Genomic DNA, 11,769 nt, shown 5'->3' with positions numbered 1-11,769 from the left:
CAATTACCTTTCTCAGTAAAGCATGGTAAAAATGGAAAGAGAGAAAAGAATTAAATCTGCCAGTTAAAGATAATTCATGTTAGAAAAAGCAACACATAAAGCAATATTAAACTTAATAAGTCTTCTGTTACGTATATCGACGAGTTGTTAACTTAAAACTATGCGTTATCGGCAATTCCTGTGGAATCAGAACAAGAACAATAACAAGTACAAAATCAGAGAAGATGAAAATGAATAAAAAAATAAAACAAGATAAAAACAAACCGCACTCTCCTAGTTTTCTTTTTTGTTATGTTTACAGTGTTCTCCTTTCTGAGGGCTTTCTCTTACATGCTAACATGCAAAAACATCGGTAAGTTAAAAGACTGAAATAAGTTCATGCAGATACATGATAAAGTTATCAAACTGAATGCTGAATGTAAGTTTCTGGCACAATGTGAAAATGTAGAGAAAGGAAAATGACAGGATATAAAACATAAGAAACACATCAGTAGTTCGCGTAGAATCACTAACACTACGTTACGTTCGATAGTTAACGCTTCTTAATTTTAAGCTTCACGCTTATAGTTCAAGAAAAATAAACCTTGAGAAAAATGTAGTCTGTGAGGAAAACCAAAATGATTCAAGATTCAAGTAATGAGTTAAATATAATGTTCGATTATTGACTGATTTTGGATTATATAGCTTTTTCTTATTTTATTTTGGGTGACTAACGCAGTAAGGGCTATTTTTTAATATTTGACATCATTTTGATAATTTATGTGGAATGAAAGAGCCGTTTGAAACCTGAAAATAACTTTCCTTGTTTCCTTCACAAAATATTTTGAGATCTCCCCTGGTTGCCATGGAAACAGGAAATATAAGACTGAGCACGTCGTTACAATCAACATTTGTGCCAAGTTTGATTAGTATTAAAGCAGTTCTTACAGTTTTATAGCAATTTGAACTTGTAACGGGAGACTTTTCAATGAAAATAAGCCATTTTTCACAAAATGCTCATGCAGTAATGGGTTAAATACATTTTCAAAATTTTAATGAAAATAAGTATGATTCTGGTGGTATGCTGCTTTGATCAAATAAACTTTAGCAGAATAATGACCTTATCAAAAAAAATTAAAAAATAACGACTTTGCCTGACGTTGATTGATCATTATGTTTTTGTTTTTGGCAATATTCATATCCTTGACCGGTACACCTCGAGGTCATTGACATACATTCATCTAGAAGAGTATAAAAAGGAGAGATTTCCGAATGCTGCTTCATAAATCCCTTTCAGCTTGCAAAGATGAATTGGTCAACGCTTATATTGTGTTTATTCGCAGCGGTATTTGAAGTTTCGAGTGTTGCACTAAATAGCAAACCATCTACAGGTGTTTTCAGGTAAGTTGATATTCATTATCATGTTGATGTTTTTAAAGTAGCTTAATTCACTTTTTTTTCGTGCATTAACATCTGCAGATTTACATGACCGTATTTAATGCCCGAGCCCGCATTTGCTCCAGTCTTGCATTTTATGTCTGATTCGGTGATACCGTGGTTCGTTATTGATCATATAGAATAAACCGGTAATGAATTACATCATTGATGATCTGATACAATATCACTTAAAATAAATTTATTTCAAATGATAAAATATAATTATGGTAATATAGATCTAGAATAACAAAGTCATTATTAATTAATTTGAAAAATAAAAATATATTTTCGAATTCTCTTTCTCTTTGTTTGCACACAAGTATTTACATAAAAACTGTAAAATATTACTGAACATTATTTAATATCTATTTGAATTAAATTTCAATTGTGTTTCAATATCATATTTTTACTACTTATGTTAAATCATTTCCTTAATTATATAATTTATATTAGATTAGTGTTTTTATGCATTCGTACACAAGAAGGAACTGAGTAATACTGTATACTACCTGCTTCATATCATGTTATGTGTGTGTACATTGTATATATTATATAAATTCTTTGCAGCACTGATAATGCGCTTCAAATGTCTGACCTTGAGAAAGGAGGATGGCAAATGGTTTTCTGCGCAGCTTCCGGAAATGGCGATAGCGTTTACGACGCGTGGTTAAAAGGTACACACCTTACTTTAAATAGTCTGTTACCTGATTTCTTAATCTTCATGTTATTTGTACTCAAGATATTTATTGATATACTAATACATTTCACAGTAACAAATTTAAAATTTAAACATCTTTTTGATATGAATATACATTCACTTTTATTGATCCAATGATAAACGACATAACTTAATTTAGTTTGTTTATGAGATTTGTTTTATAATTCATTTTGGAATGGTTAATTATAATCATAGTGTTGTTGTTGTTGTTGTTGATGTTATTGTTTCATAAAAAAATCTTGTAAATTTAAAAAGGAAAGAAGAAAAAACAACAACAACAACAAACAATCCAACGACAATAAAAAACATAAAGTATACGTATTTTATTTATTTTGTTAGGAACAAAGACAAATGCTGATAAGCCCGTCTCGATGAAAAGATCACTCGCTTTGCACTACCGTAACCCAATTGTTGATAACTGGCCACAGCTTGGTGTGAAATACGTAAAATTTGCCTTCTACGACGAAGACAAAGAAGTTGCACACGTTATTTTCGATGGTGCGAATAGTGACATAAAAACCTGGTTTGCCAAACAAAACGTATTGACCTCCAGCTGGCCGGATCTGACCTCAACACAGTCATACAATAAATTTTCTATCGACGGTCATAAGAATGCTAGTCGAGTCGACAGGCGATTCCTCATCAATAAGATATACAATGGATGTCCAGAAGATCTCGGCTACTTGGTGGTGATCAACTCAAAGACCCCGGCCTATTGTTTGTGGGACAATCATGCTACATATCCACAGTTCCTCTATTCCAAGGTTACCTCTGTAGACTACTGGGACAGACGCATGTTTGGTACTGCAGACTTCATGGCAATTTTTATAAAAAGAAGCGTTTAAAGCGTTAGACTATATATGCCATTCTTTTTTACATCAATTTATTTACAGAGTTTATGACGATGCTATACGAATATCTATATTAAAACAAGCGCAAGCCAGTTGATTATATGGTCATTTTAAAGGAACAAGTATAACACAAAAGATTATATATGGCTTTTCTTCTCAAAACAAGTAATTAACATTATTGCGACACTTATCAAGAACGATGTTTGAAAAAATGTAGACCAGCAGTTATTGTATTTTATAACTTCATTTGAGTATGTTTTGATTTTTGGCAGTTACGATAGATATTTAAATGCTATCATAAGTAGATTCTCATGCATGATTTAGATGATAATATACAATCTTTTATAAGATATATGTATACCTTGATAATATAACTTCAATCTATAGAACTCCATGCTCATTTACTTATCTTTTTTTTTGCTTCTCTATATTTTGTTTATATGGTATATAAGTTCTTTTTTATGAATTATGTATATGTTTGCAATAAAGATAAAATTTAAAACCAACATGAGTTTTCTGTATATATTGCCGTGAGTACTCAACTCTCCTCTCAACAAAAAATTATCTTTCTTTGTACTTGTTACAACAAAATTCGAGAAAAACAAAGAATCCCTAGAGTACGCACAAAACGACATTTTTTTTATCTTTTGATTGACGCAACTAAAAACTGCAAGGTACCGTTCAAATCCCTTAGCACCGGCTTAAGCAGAATTCATTATTTTAACATGGGAATGGTGAAATTTTAAATTTAGAAACAGAAGTTGAACTTTCAGTTTGAATACATCTTGACTCTATTATTTTTCCTTTGTCGCACTTCCTAGCCCATATTTTAAGTAATATAAATCATTTTTGTTTGGTTTACATCTGTGTGAAGAATTCAATATATACACTGGCTGTCATTTACTTTCACATGCTGTACCTGTCACTGGAGCAAATTAAGTAAATGTCAGATCAATACATTTATGATTATTACAGTCGATCTCTATGGAATAATTGTATTTATTCTCCTTCAATCTATTCTTATTAGCATCTCTTAAGCAAACTTGTTCAACTAATAAGTGCTACCTTTACCATGTACAGTGTGCTTATAGACTGACTTGTTCATAGTCTCATTTGTTCTTAATGTTCCTTTCGCATTAACTACTTTCACGATAGATAGATAAATGATTTGTTTGTATTGTTTAGATATGTAATATATAGCACATGGCGATATACTAATACATGTTCTTGATATTTTAGGTCTGATAGGTATAATAAGAGCAATATTTTGACTAATTCCTTAGTAACGTAGTAAAAAGTCACAGTCATGCAAAGAAGATGACGTATCTTTTATTATCAGTATTCATATCTACAAATATTCACAACCTTGCCATTGTTTCACTTTATTATAAAATTCACTTGACTACGTTTTGTTGCCTTCTTGATTACTCAGTTGCGCCTTAAGGTATCAATAAAAACCCGTCTAAGCGAAAGTGTTTCATGTTTGTATTCATTATTAAAGGGTAATGTTTCACAATTTCAGAGGAATAAGATATTTATATTGAGAAATATGGCATTAAGATATAAAAACATACAAATAATGTTTATCGAAAATCACAAATTTACCGAATCCTAACATTCAAATCGCAAGTCAACTATTTATCTATTTTGTGCGTTTGTCTAGGCAAAATGTTCTGAAAGAATTTCCGACTTTGTTATATCAGTTCAATGTATTATAAAGTTTAATGGATGCTGCCGACCTTTTCGCTAACACGGTAGACTGATTACTCATTTAACGTAGCACTGAACAGCTTCTTAAAAAGTTTTTAATGTCATTTGATGAGATAATTTACAGATTCCTGAAAATGTCAGATGTCTGAAAACCTTGGCAGTTTTCAATATTTCCCAACGCGAAAAATGGAACTCTATGGAAAATTATATTAAATTTGGTACCGCATATCAATTCATAAGAAGTTTAAGAGCAGGTGCTGCTTTGGATTGCCAGCCGCGTGATTTCTAACCCCATCTGAAAAGAAGGTCTTGATTCATTGATCGAGAAGGCCGAATATCTATAACACGTGAATCGTGAACCGACACATTTTTTGTTTAGCATATTATTGTCATTGTTAGTACGTTCAGAGTCATTATGGTAAGAAACATGTATTGTTGACATAGGTATGTCGTTTGTAACTAAATCTTAAATTAAAATTAATTCAAACGTAACTGTTTCGATAAGCAGTTACAACACAGTTTTATCAATTCTGTAGTTTAAAGACATTTCTTACATAACTGCAATTTGAGTCTAGTAAGCAAAGCACGAAATTTTAAATGGTGCAAATGTCTACATGTATGCCTAATTAAAGAAAAAAATAAAATAAACACTTTTTATGAAATACATAATGTAACAGTACAATACTTTTTTAGTAATCTTCGCCTGTATTTTATGTTTATACTATTTCACGTTATTTTGAGAGCACAACATTTGTTTGTTGGGTTAAACGTCACGCCAAAACAATTATAGTCATATGGCGACTTTCCACCTTTATTGGTGGCGAACGGCATCATGTCGCCCTTAATACAGTAATACATTATTTTAGACACAAACAGGCTACTATGTAAAACCACCGACGCCCCGAAAGCTAGCTGGATAGCTTTTTCTCATGAAAAAATTCCGAAGATGCACGCACCTACAGCGGTTTATGACAAGTGGTTGAACTAAACGACCCTAACTACTTGTCTCTCACCGCTAATTCAATTTCATTTTCAGTGATGGGCGGGAATTCAATGACAAAAACGACTGTCAAATCATATGAGGTATTGCTCCCAATAGTCATGTGGTATCTGTTCCTGAAAATGACATAAAATAAACTAGAACAACTTTTAGAAGCAGGTAACAAAATGACATAAATGAAGTGATGTCTGTGTCCGATGATTTATGAAATATTCTGCTCGAGAACAAGGGCAATCTGTTTCTTCTGTAAGAAAAAGTGGTGGGTATTTATTAATTTTTTTTTTTCTAACGTAGATGATACGTTTATCAGATCTTCAATGATGGATGTTTTTTGCCGCAACTGATGTCTGATTTACATAACACAATTTAATCTTCATGATAACATTGCTGTCCTTACTAGATTATATAAACATTTTTGGAATAATAATAACACATTATGAAAAATTGGACGGATTTTCAAGTGCTCTTGACCATCTTTATGATCAAAGATCGTTACAAATGTTATAGATTGTAGAATCAATACTTATTTCAATGGAAACACTTCTAGATTAATGTGGCATTCCCAATAACGTATAACACACAAAATGTGTTTTTAAGCAATAACCGAACAGACAGGGATATCTAGGCACGGCCGTGTTACTTCTCGGGTATTTTAACAAATAAAAGTTGCTCTAAATATGGACCTTTCCGGTTTTTCGTAGTGGAACATTTAGCCACACTTTTTCCATTCATTGTTAGGTCAACTGCTCATAAACAGTATCACAAACATAAGCACGTGCTCTTTTGTGCAAACCAGGTCAACCAGTGACTATGTATTATCTCAATGTAGCAATTGGATAACAAGTTTGCCAATTTACATAAAACTGTAATCACTGGAAAGGTCCAAGCTTTTGGTGTTACAATTTTCCGTTCATACGATGCATTTGCAAATGAAATAGTTTCTTGTCCATTGAAACCATATTTTGACACTTTGAGAAAAAAAAATCACTGAAATGGCTGTGAATGCATTTTTACACTATACTTCATAAAATTTTATTTTGTATTCTACCCATGTTCATTTATTTAAACGAGGAATAAACTATTTTCTGTGTAACTTACATTGATACAGTAAATTTTGAGCTATACTTGCTAGCAATTTATTAGTGTAATGATTGTGTATTTTAGATTTATTTAAAGGTAATGTAGGTGCAGATTCCAAAGACATGAATAAAGGGCATAGATACACTGACTGCAAAGCAGTTGCTGCACTTGTACATTTCAACTTTAATGCATTTGACGATGCGGAAAACAGAGACATAATGTATCTGCCGAAGTAACACAGAAGTACACGCATAGATATTTACACGATACGTAGGTTAATCGCAACCAATTAGCTGATAAATCAAAAACCATATCAATAATTATTGGATAACTTCCAAAATCAAATGTAAACTTATGATACTAACACAATTATAACTCGACCAAATGCTTTACAGTCAGGTTTACTGAGATTTATACAATAGATCATTTATAGCCTCAAATAATGTATTTTTTACGTTTCCTTCACATGTTGATTTGACAGTTTATATGATTATTTATTATCACATTTGTATTTCTTTCATGGTTTGTGTTGTAAATATGCAGGCTGGGATATTCATAATGATATGTTATAAACATTGAACATTGAAAGTAAACTATATGTAAAACATCATTGCATGATAACTATATCTTACCCTTTTCTGTCTCCTATCTATGAACGTTTGGTCGTGTCATTTCAACTTTTTGAATTCTCGTGTTCATCCTTACGATTTCACAATAATTTAAATTTGATTTATGTACGATTTCAACATCCAGACTACACAAATTCACAATTTCAACTGATGAATACAAGATTTCAGTTTCACGAATTAACGATTTCAACTCTTTATTTCACGAATTTACGATTTCAACTTCACGAATTCACGTTTTGAACTTGGCAAATTCAATTTCGTGAATATGAAATTTTGAATTCGTGAAATTGAAATTGTAAAGTTCAAAACATGAATTCATGAATTTAAATTCATAAAGTGGGAATCATGAACTCATTATTTCATATAGTTGAATTAGTGAATTTGTGATGTTGAAATCGTGAAGTTCAAATCGTGAATTCATGAAGCGGAATTCTTGAAATCATGACGTTGCAATCGTGAATTCATGATACTAAAATCATGAAATAAAACATATTTTGTTCCACATTAAAACAGAGAACCGACATCAATCAACCGTGATTCGGCATACAAACATCTTGCCCTTGAAACAAAAGGGACATGTACAAATGAACTTGTTGGAAAGTCAGTTCAGTAGACAAACTTTCTTACCAAAATTAATTATTGTTGTTGTTACTGGTTTCAGCTACACATGTATAGCTCGATCTGCTTGTCGAGGAGTGAATATAAAAAAATAAAATATTGAAATATATTGAAGAACCTTTGGATTCTATGGCAATTACATTCTTGATAAATAAATAGATAGATAAATAAATAAATAGATAAATAGATCAAATCGGTGTCACAAAAATAAAATAAACATCTGAAAAAGTTGACGGCGTACATGTTATATTTCGGCTCTCAGTTGACTAGGGTAGTGTTTATGTTTAACAATGACGGCAGTATATAACTAATCAAGGATTGGACTGATTTACTATAGAACATATACAGTAGCTAAGAAATTTGACTAGGCCGAGTAAATAAATGGCATACTATCTCATGTGATTGTATAGTTCTTAAAATAATTGTCGGTTTATTTATTTTATACAAATCATCCAGTTATTGTTTTGCCTTTGTTCGATGGCCATATAAATATAGTATTTGGTACCGTAAATGTTGATAAAAAAGTAATTTGTATAAAAGAATGGGCAAGCTCTTTGCATGACTTAACACTCAATGGTGATGAATCGCGTGTCCTACTTCTTGCACGTCCTGTTTACTAACGCTTGATACCATGTAATTGTTCTTTTACCTAGTATTGTTATTAATTCCAAGAGTATTTAAAAATATTGTTATTAATTAACATTAACGTCACGATACGCGTATTTAATGTTTTTTTTTTGGTTGGTTGGTCATTCGCAATATTCATATCCTTGAACGATACACCTCTAGGTCATTGATACACATGCATTTAGAACAGTATAAAAAGGAGAGCTTGCCGAATGATGTTTCATAAACTTCTTACAACTTGCAAAGATGAATTGGTCAACGCTTATATTATGTTTATTCGCAGCGGTACTTAAAGTTTCGAGTGTTGCACTAAAGAGCAAGCCGACTACAAGTGTTTTCAGGTAAGTTGATATTCATAATCATGTTGATGTTTTTAAAGAGGGGTAATGCACGTTTTTTCGTGCATTAACACCTGCATATTCACAAAGACGCATTCCGCATGAGCTCAATTATTGCATATATATTTCTGATTCGGCAATACCATTCTTCGTTATTTATCAAATAGAATAAACCGTAAATGAATTAAAGCGTTGATGATCTGATACAATATCACCTAAAATGAATTTGTTAAAAATGAGAAAAATATAACTATGTTAATATAGATCTAGAATTTAAAGTCATTATTATAGATCTAGAATTACAAAGTCATTATTATTTAAGTTGAAAATTAGAGATACATGTACGAATTATCGTTCCCTTTGTTTACAAACAAGTATTTACATCAAAACATGTAAAATATTACTAAACATTATTTAATATCTATTTGAATTAAATTTCAATTATGTTACAATTCATATTTTTACTTCTTCTGTTAAATCATTTCCTTATATTAGATAAGTGTTTTTATGCATTCGTACACAAGAAGGAACTGAGAAATAATGTATACTACCTGCTTCATATCATGTTATGTGTGTGTACAGTGTGTATATGATATCAATTCTTTGCAGCACTGACAATGCGCTTCAAACGTCTGACCTTGAGAAGGGAGGATGGCAAATGGTTTTCCGCGCAGCTTCCGGAAATGGCGATAGCGTTTACGACGCGTGGTTAAAAGGTACACACCTTACTTTAAATAGTCTGTTACCTGATTTCTTAATCTTCATGTTATTTGTACTCAAGATATTTATTGATATACTAATACATTTCACAGTAACAAATTTAAAATTTAAACATCTTTTTGATATGAATATACATTATTTATACACTTTTATTGATCCAATGATAAACGACATAACTTAATTAAGTTTGTTTATGAGATTTGTTTTATAATTCATTTTGGAATGGTTAATTATAATCATAGTGTTGTTGTTGTTGTTGTTGATGTTAACGTTTCATAAAAAAATCTTGTAAATTTAAAAAGGAAAGAAGAAAAAACAACAACAACAACAACAAACAATCCAACGACAATAAAAAACAAAAGTATACGTATTTTATTTATTTTGTTTGGAACAAAAACAAATGCTGATAAGCCTGTCTCGATGAAAAGATCACTCGCTTTGCACTACCGTAACCCAATTGTTGATAACTGGCCACAGCTTGGTGTGAAATACGTAAAATTTGCCTTCTACGACGAAGACAAAGAAGTTGCACAAGTTACTTTCGATGGTACGAATAGTGACATAAAAACCTGGTTTGCCAAACAAAACGTATTGACCTCCAGCTGGCCGGATCTGACCTCAACACAGTCATACAATCATTTTTCAATCGACGGTCATAACAATAACAATTTACAAGACAGGCGATTCTTCATCAATAAGTTATACGCAGGGTGTCCAAAAGATCTTGGCTACTTGGTGGTGATCAACTCAGAGACCCCGGCCTATTGTTTGTGGGACAAACATGCTACATATCCACAGTTCCTCTATTCGAAGGTTACCTCTGTAGACTACTGGGACAGACGCATGTTTGGTACTGCTGACTTCATGGCAATTTTTATAAAAAGAAGCGTTTAAAGCGTAAGACTATATAAGCCATTCTTTATTAAAACAAGTTTTTTTACAGTGTTTATTAAGATAATACACAGAAATCTATCTTAAAGCAAGCACATGTAAATAACAGTAAATGAGACAGACGAGTATATATGGCTATTCTTCTCCAAACAACAAGTGATTAACATAATTGCAACAATTATCAAGAACGTGTTTTAAAAATGTAGATCAGCAATTATTATATTATATTTCTTTATTTCATTGAGTATGTTTTGCTTTTTAGCAGTAACTTGATAGATATGAAAACGCTTTTAGTAATTTTTCATGCATTATTTAGCACAATCTTTTATAAGATATATATGTATACCTTGATCATGTTTTTTCAAACTATAGAACTCCATGCTCATTTAATTTTTCTCTCTCTTTTGTTTATTTGCTTCTCTATTTGGAGTATATATGTGTAGAAATATTCGCGGGCTTCAAATTTTCGCGATCTTCGCATCCGCGAATTCATGTTCAGCGAGAATATTTCTACACCAATAATTTCTTAATAGTCATATTTTCGCGCATCTATTGAACAATGTATATCAGTGTGTTCACGGCTGCCATAAGATGGTATCCGTGGCGCTTTCAAAGAGTGATTTTACTGTTGTATTAACTGTACATGTAACATTCAGCTCTGTATATAAATCAGTTTGCTAGTGTATTATTGTTTGACTGATATGATTATCGGATTCTTGTATAAGTATATACATGTTTGAATAATACCATTGCATTATGCTATTTATTTCATAGTCTGAGTCATAAACGTCTTGACATCTGATCAGATTATATTATGTTTTTCTAAACAAACAATACAAATAACAAAAACATTAACGATTCTAACTGATAAAAACATGGAAAACAAAACACAATTACTCAGTCAACATTTTAACAAAATTGGTGAAAAGGTTATTGTCTCACTCAGTGATGTTTAAAACTGTGAAAAATCACGCACGTTAACGGACATTCTTTTGTTTGCAATAATCTGCCCTCTAGACAAATTGAATGTCTTTATTCTGTACAATAGCGTATTGTGTTGAAAATAACTGTGAAATCCCACAATGATTACAGTAAAAGTATGTAAAATGAAAGAAGGCTGCTTGCGAAAACTATTGCCTAATCGTGTAAGAGTAATTTCCCTTATTTTTAA

The 11,769-nt window shown here is 31.5% G+C and overlaps 2 protein-coding genes across 2 annotated transcripts; both read left to right on the top strand.

Annotated features, from left to right (window-relative positions):
* The first annotated feature begins 1,280 nt into the window (after positions 1–1,280).
* LOC132727110 (uncharacterized) lies at positions 1,281–3,468 on the top strand. Its single transcript, XM_060712516.1, has 3 exons — positions 1,281–1,380; positions 1,984–2,090; positions 2,474–3,468. The coding sequence occupies exons 1-3, from the start codon at positions 1,286–1,288 to the stop codon at positions 2,977–2,979; spliced, it is 708 nt and encodes a 235-aa protein (XP_060568499.1). The 5' UTR covers positions 1,281–1,285; the 3' UTR covers positions 2,980–3,468.
* A 5,375-nt stretch (positions 3,469–8,843) lies between these two features.
* Positions 8,844–10,820, top strand: LOC132727113 (uncharacterized). The gene is made up of 3 exons (XM_060712519.1): positions 8,844–8,990; positions 9,597–9,704; positions 10,097–10,820. Exons 1-3 carry the CDS (start codon positions 8,896–8,898, stop codon positions 10,599–10,601), a joined length of 708 nt encoding a protein of 235 aa, XP_060568502.1. The 5' UTR covers positions 8,844–8,895; the 3' UTR covers positions 10,602–10,820.
* The last annotated feature ends 949 nt before the right edge of the window (positions 10,821–11,769 follow it).

Source organism: Ruditapes philippinarum, unplaced genomic scaffold (genome assembly GCF_026571515.1).
Source record: "Ruditapes philippinarum isolate M1 unplaced genomic scaffold, ASM2657151v2 ctg1006_1_1_1_1, whole genome shotgun sequence".
Classification (NCBI taxonomy): domain Eukaryota; kingdom Metazoa; phylum Mollusca; class Bivalvia; order Venerida; family Veneridae; genus Ruditapes; species Ruditapes philippinarum.
This window is presented reverse-complemented; position numbering and strand designations above follow the sequence as displayed.

Excerpts from the sequence above, each read along its gene's own strand:
- LOC132727110 (XM_060712516.1), top strand. The coding sequence starts at position 1,286 with ATGAATTGGTCAACGCTTATATTGTGTTTATTCGCAGCGGTATTTGAA. Across the intron at positions 1,381-1,983 it reads CCATCTACAGGTGTTTTCAG|CACTGATAATGCGCTTCAAA; the intron begins GTAAGTTGATAT and ends AATTCTTTGCAG. Across the intron at positions 2,091-2,473 it reads TTACGACGCGTGGTTAAAAG|GAACAAAGACAAATGCTGAT; the intron begins GTACACACCTTA and ends TTATTTTGTTAG.
- LOC132727113 (XM_060712519.1), top strand. The coding sequence starts at position 8,896 with ATGAATTGGTCAACGCTTATATTATGTTTATTCGCAGCGGTACTTAAA. Across the intron at positions 8,991-9,596 it reads CCGACTACAAGTGTTTTCAG|CACTGACAATGCGCTTCAAA; the intron begins GTAAGTTGATAT and ends AATTCTTTGCAG. Across the intron at positions 9,705-10,096 it reads TACGACGCGTGGTTAAAAGG|AACAAAAACAAATGCTGATA; the intron begins TACACACCTTAC and ends TATTTTGTTTGG.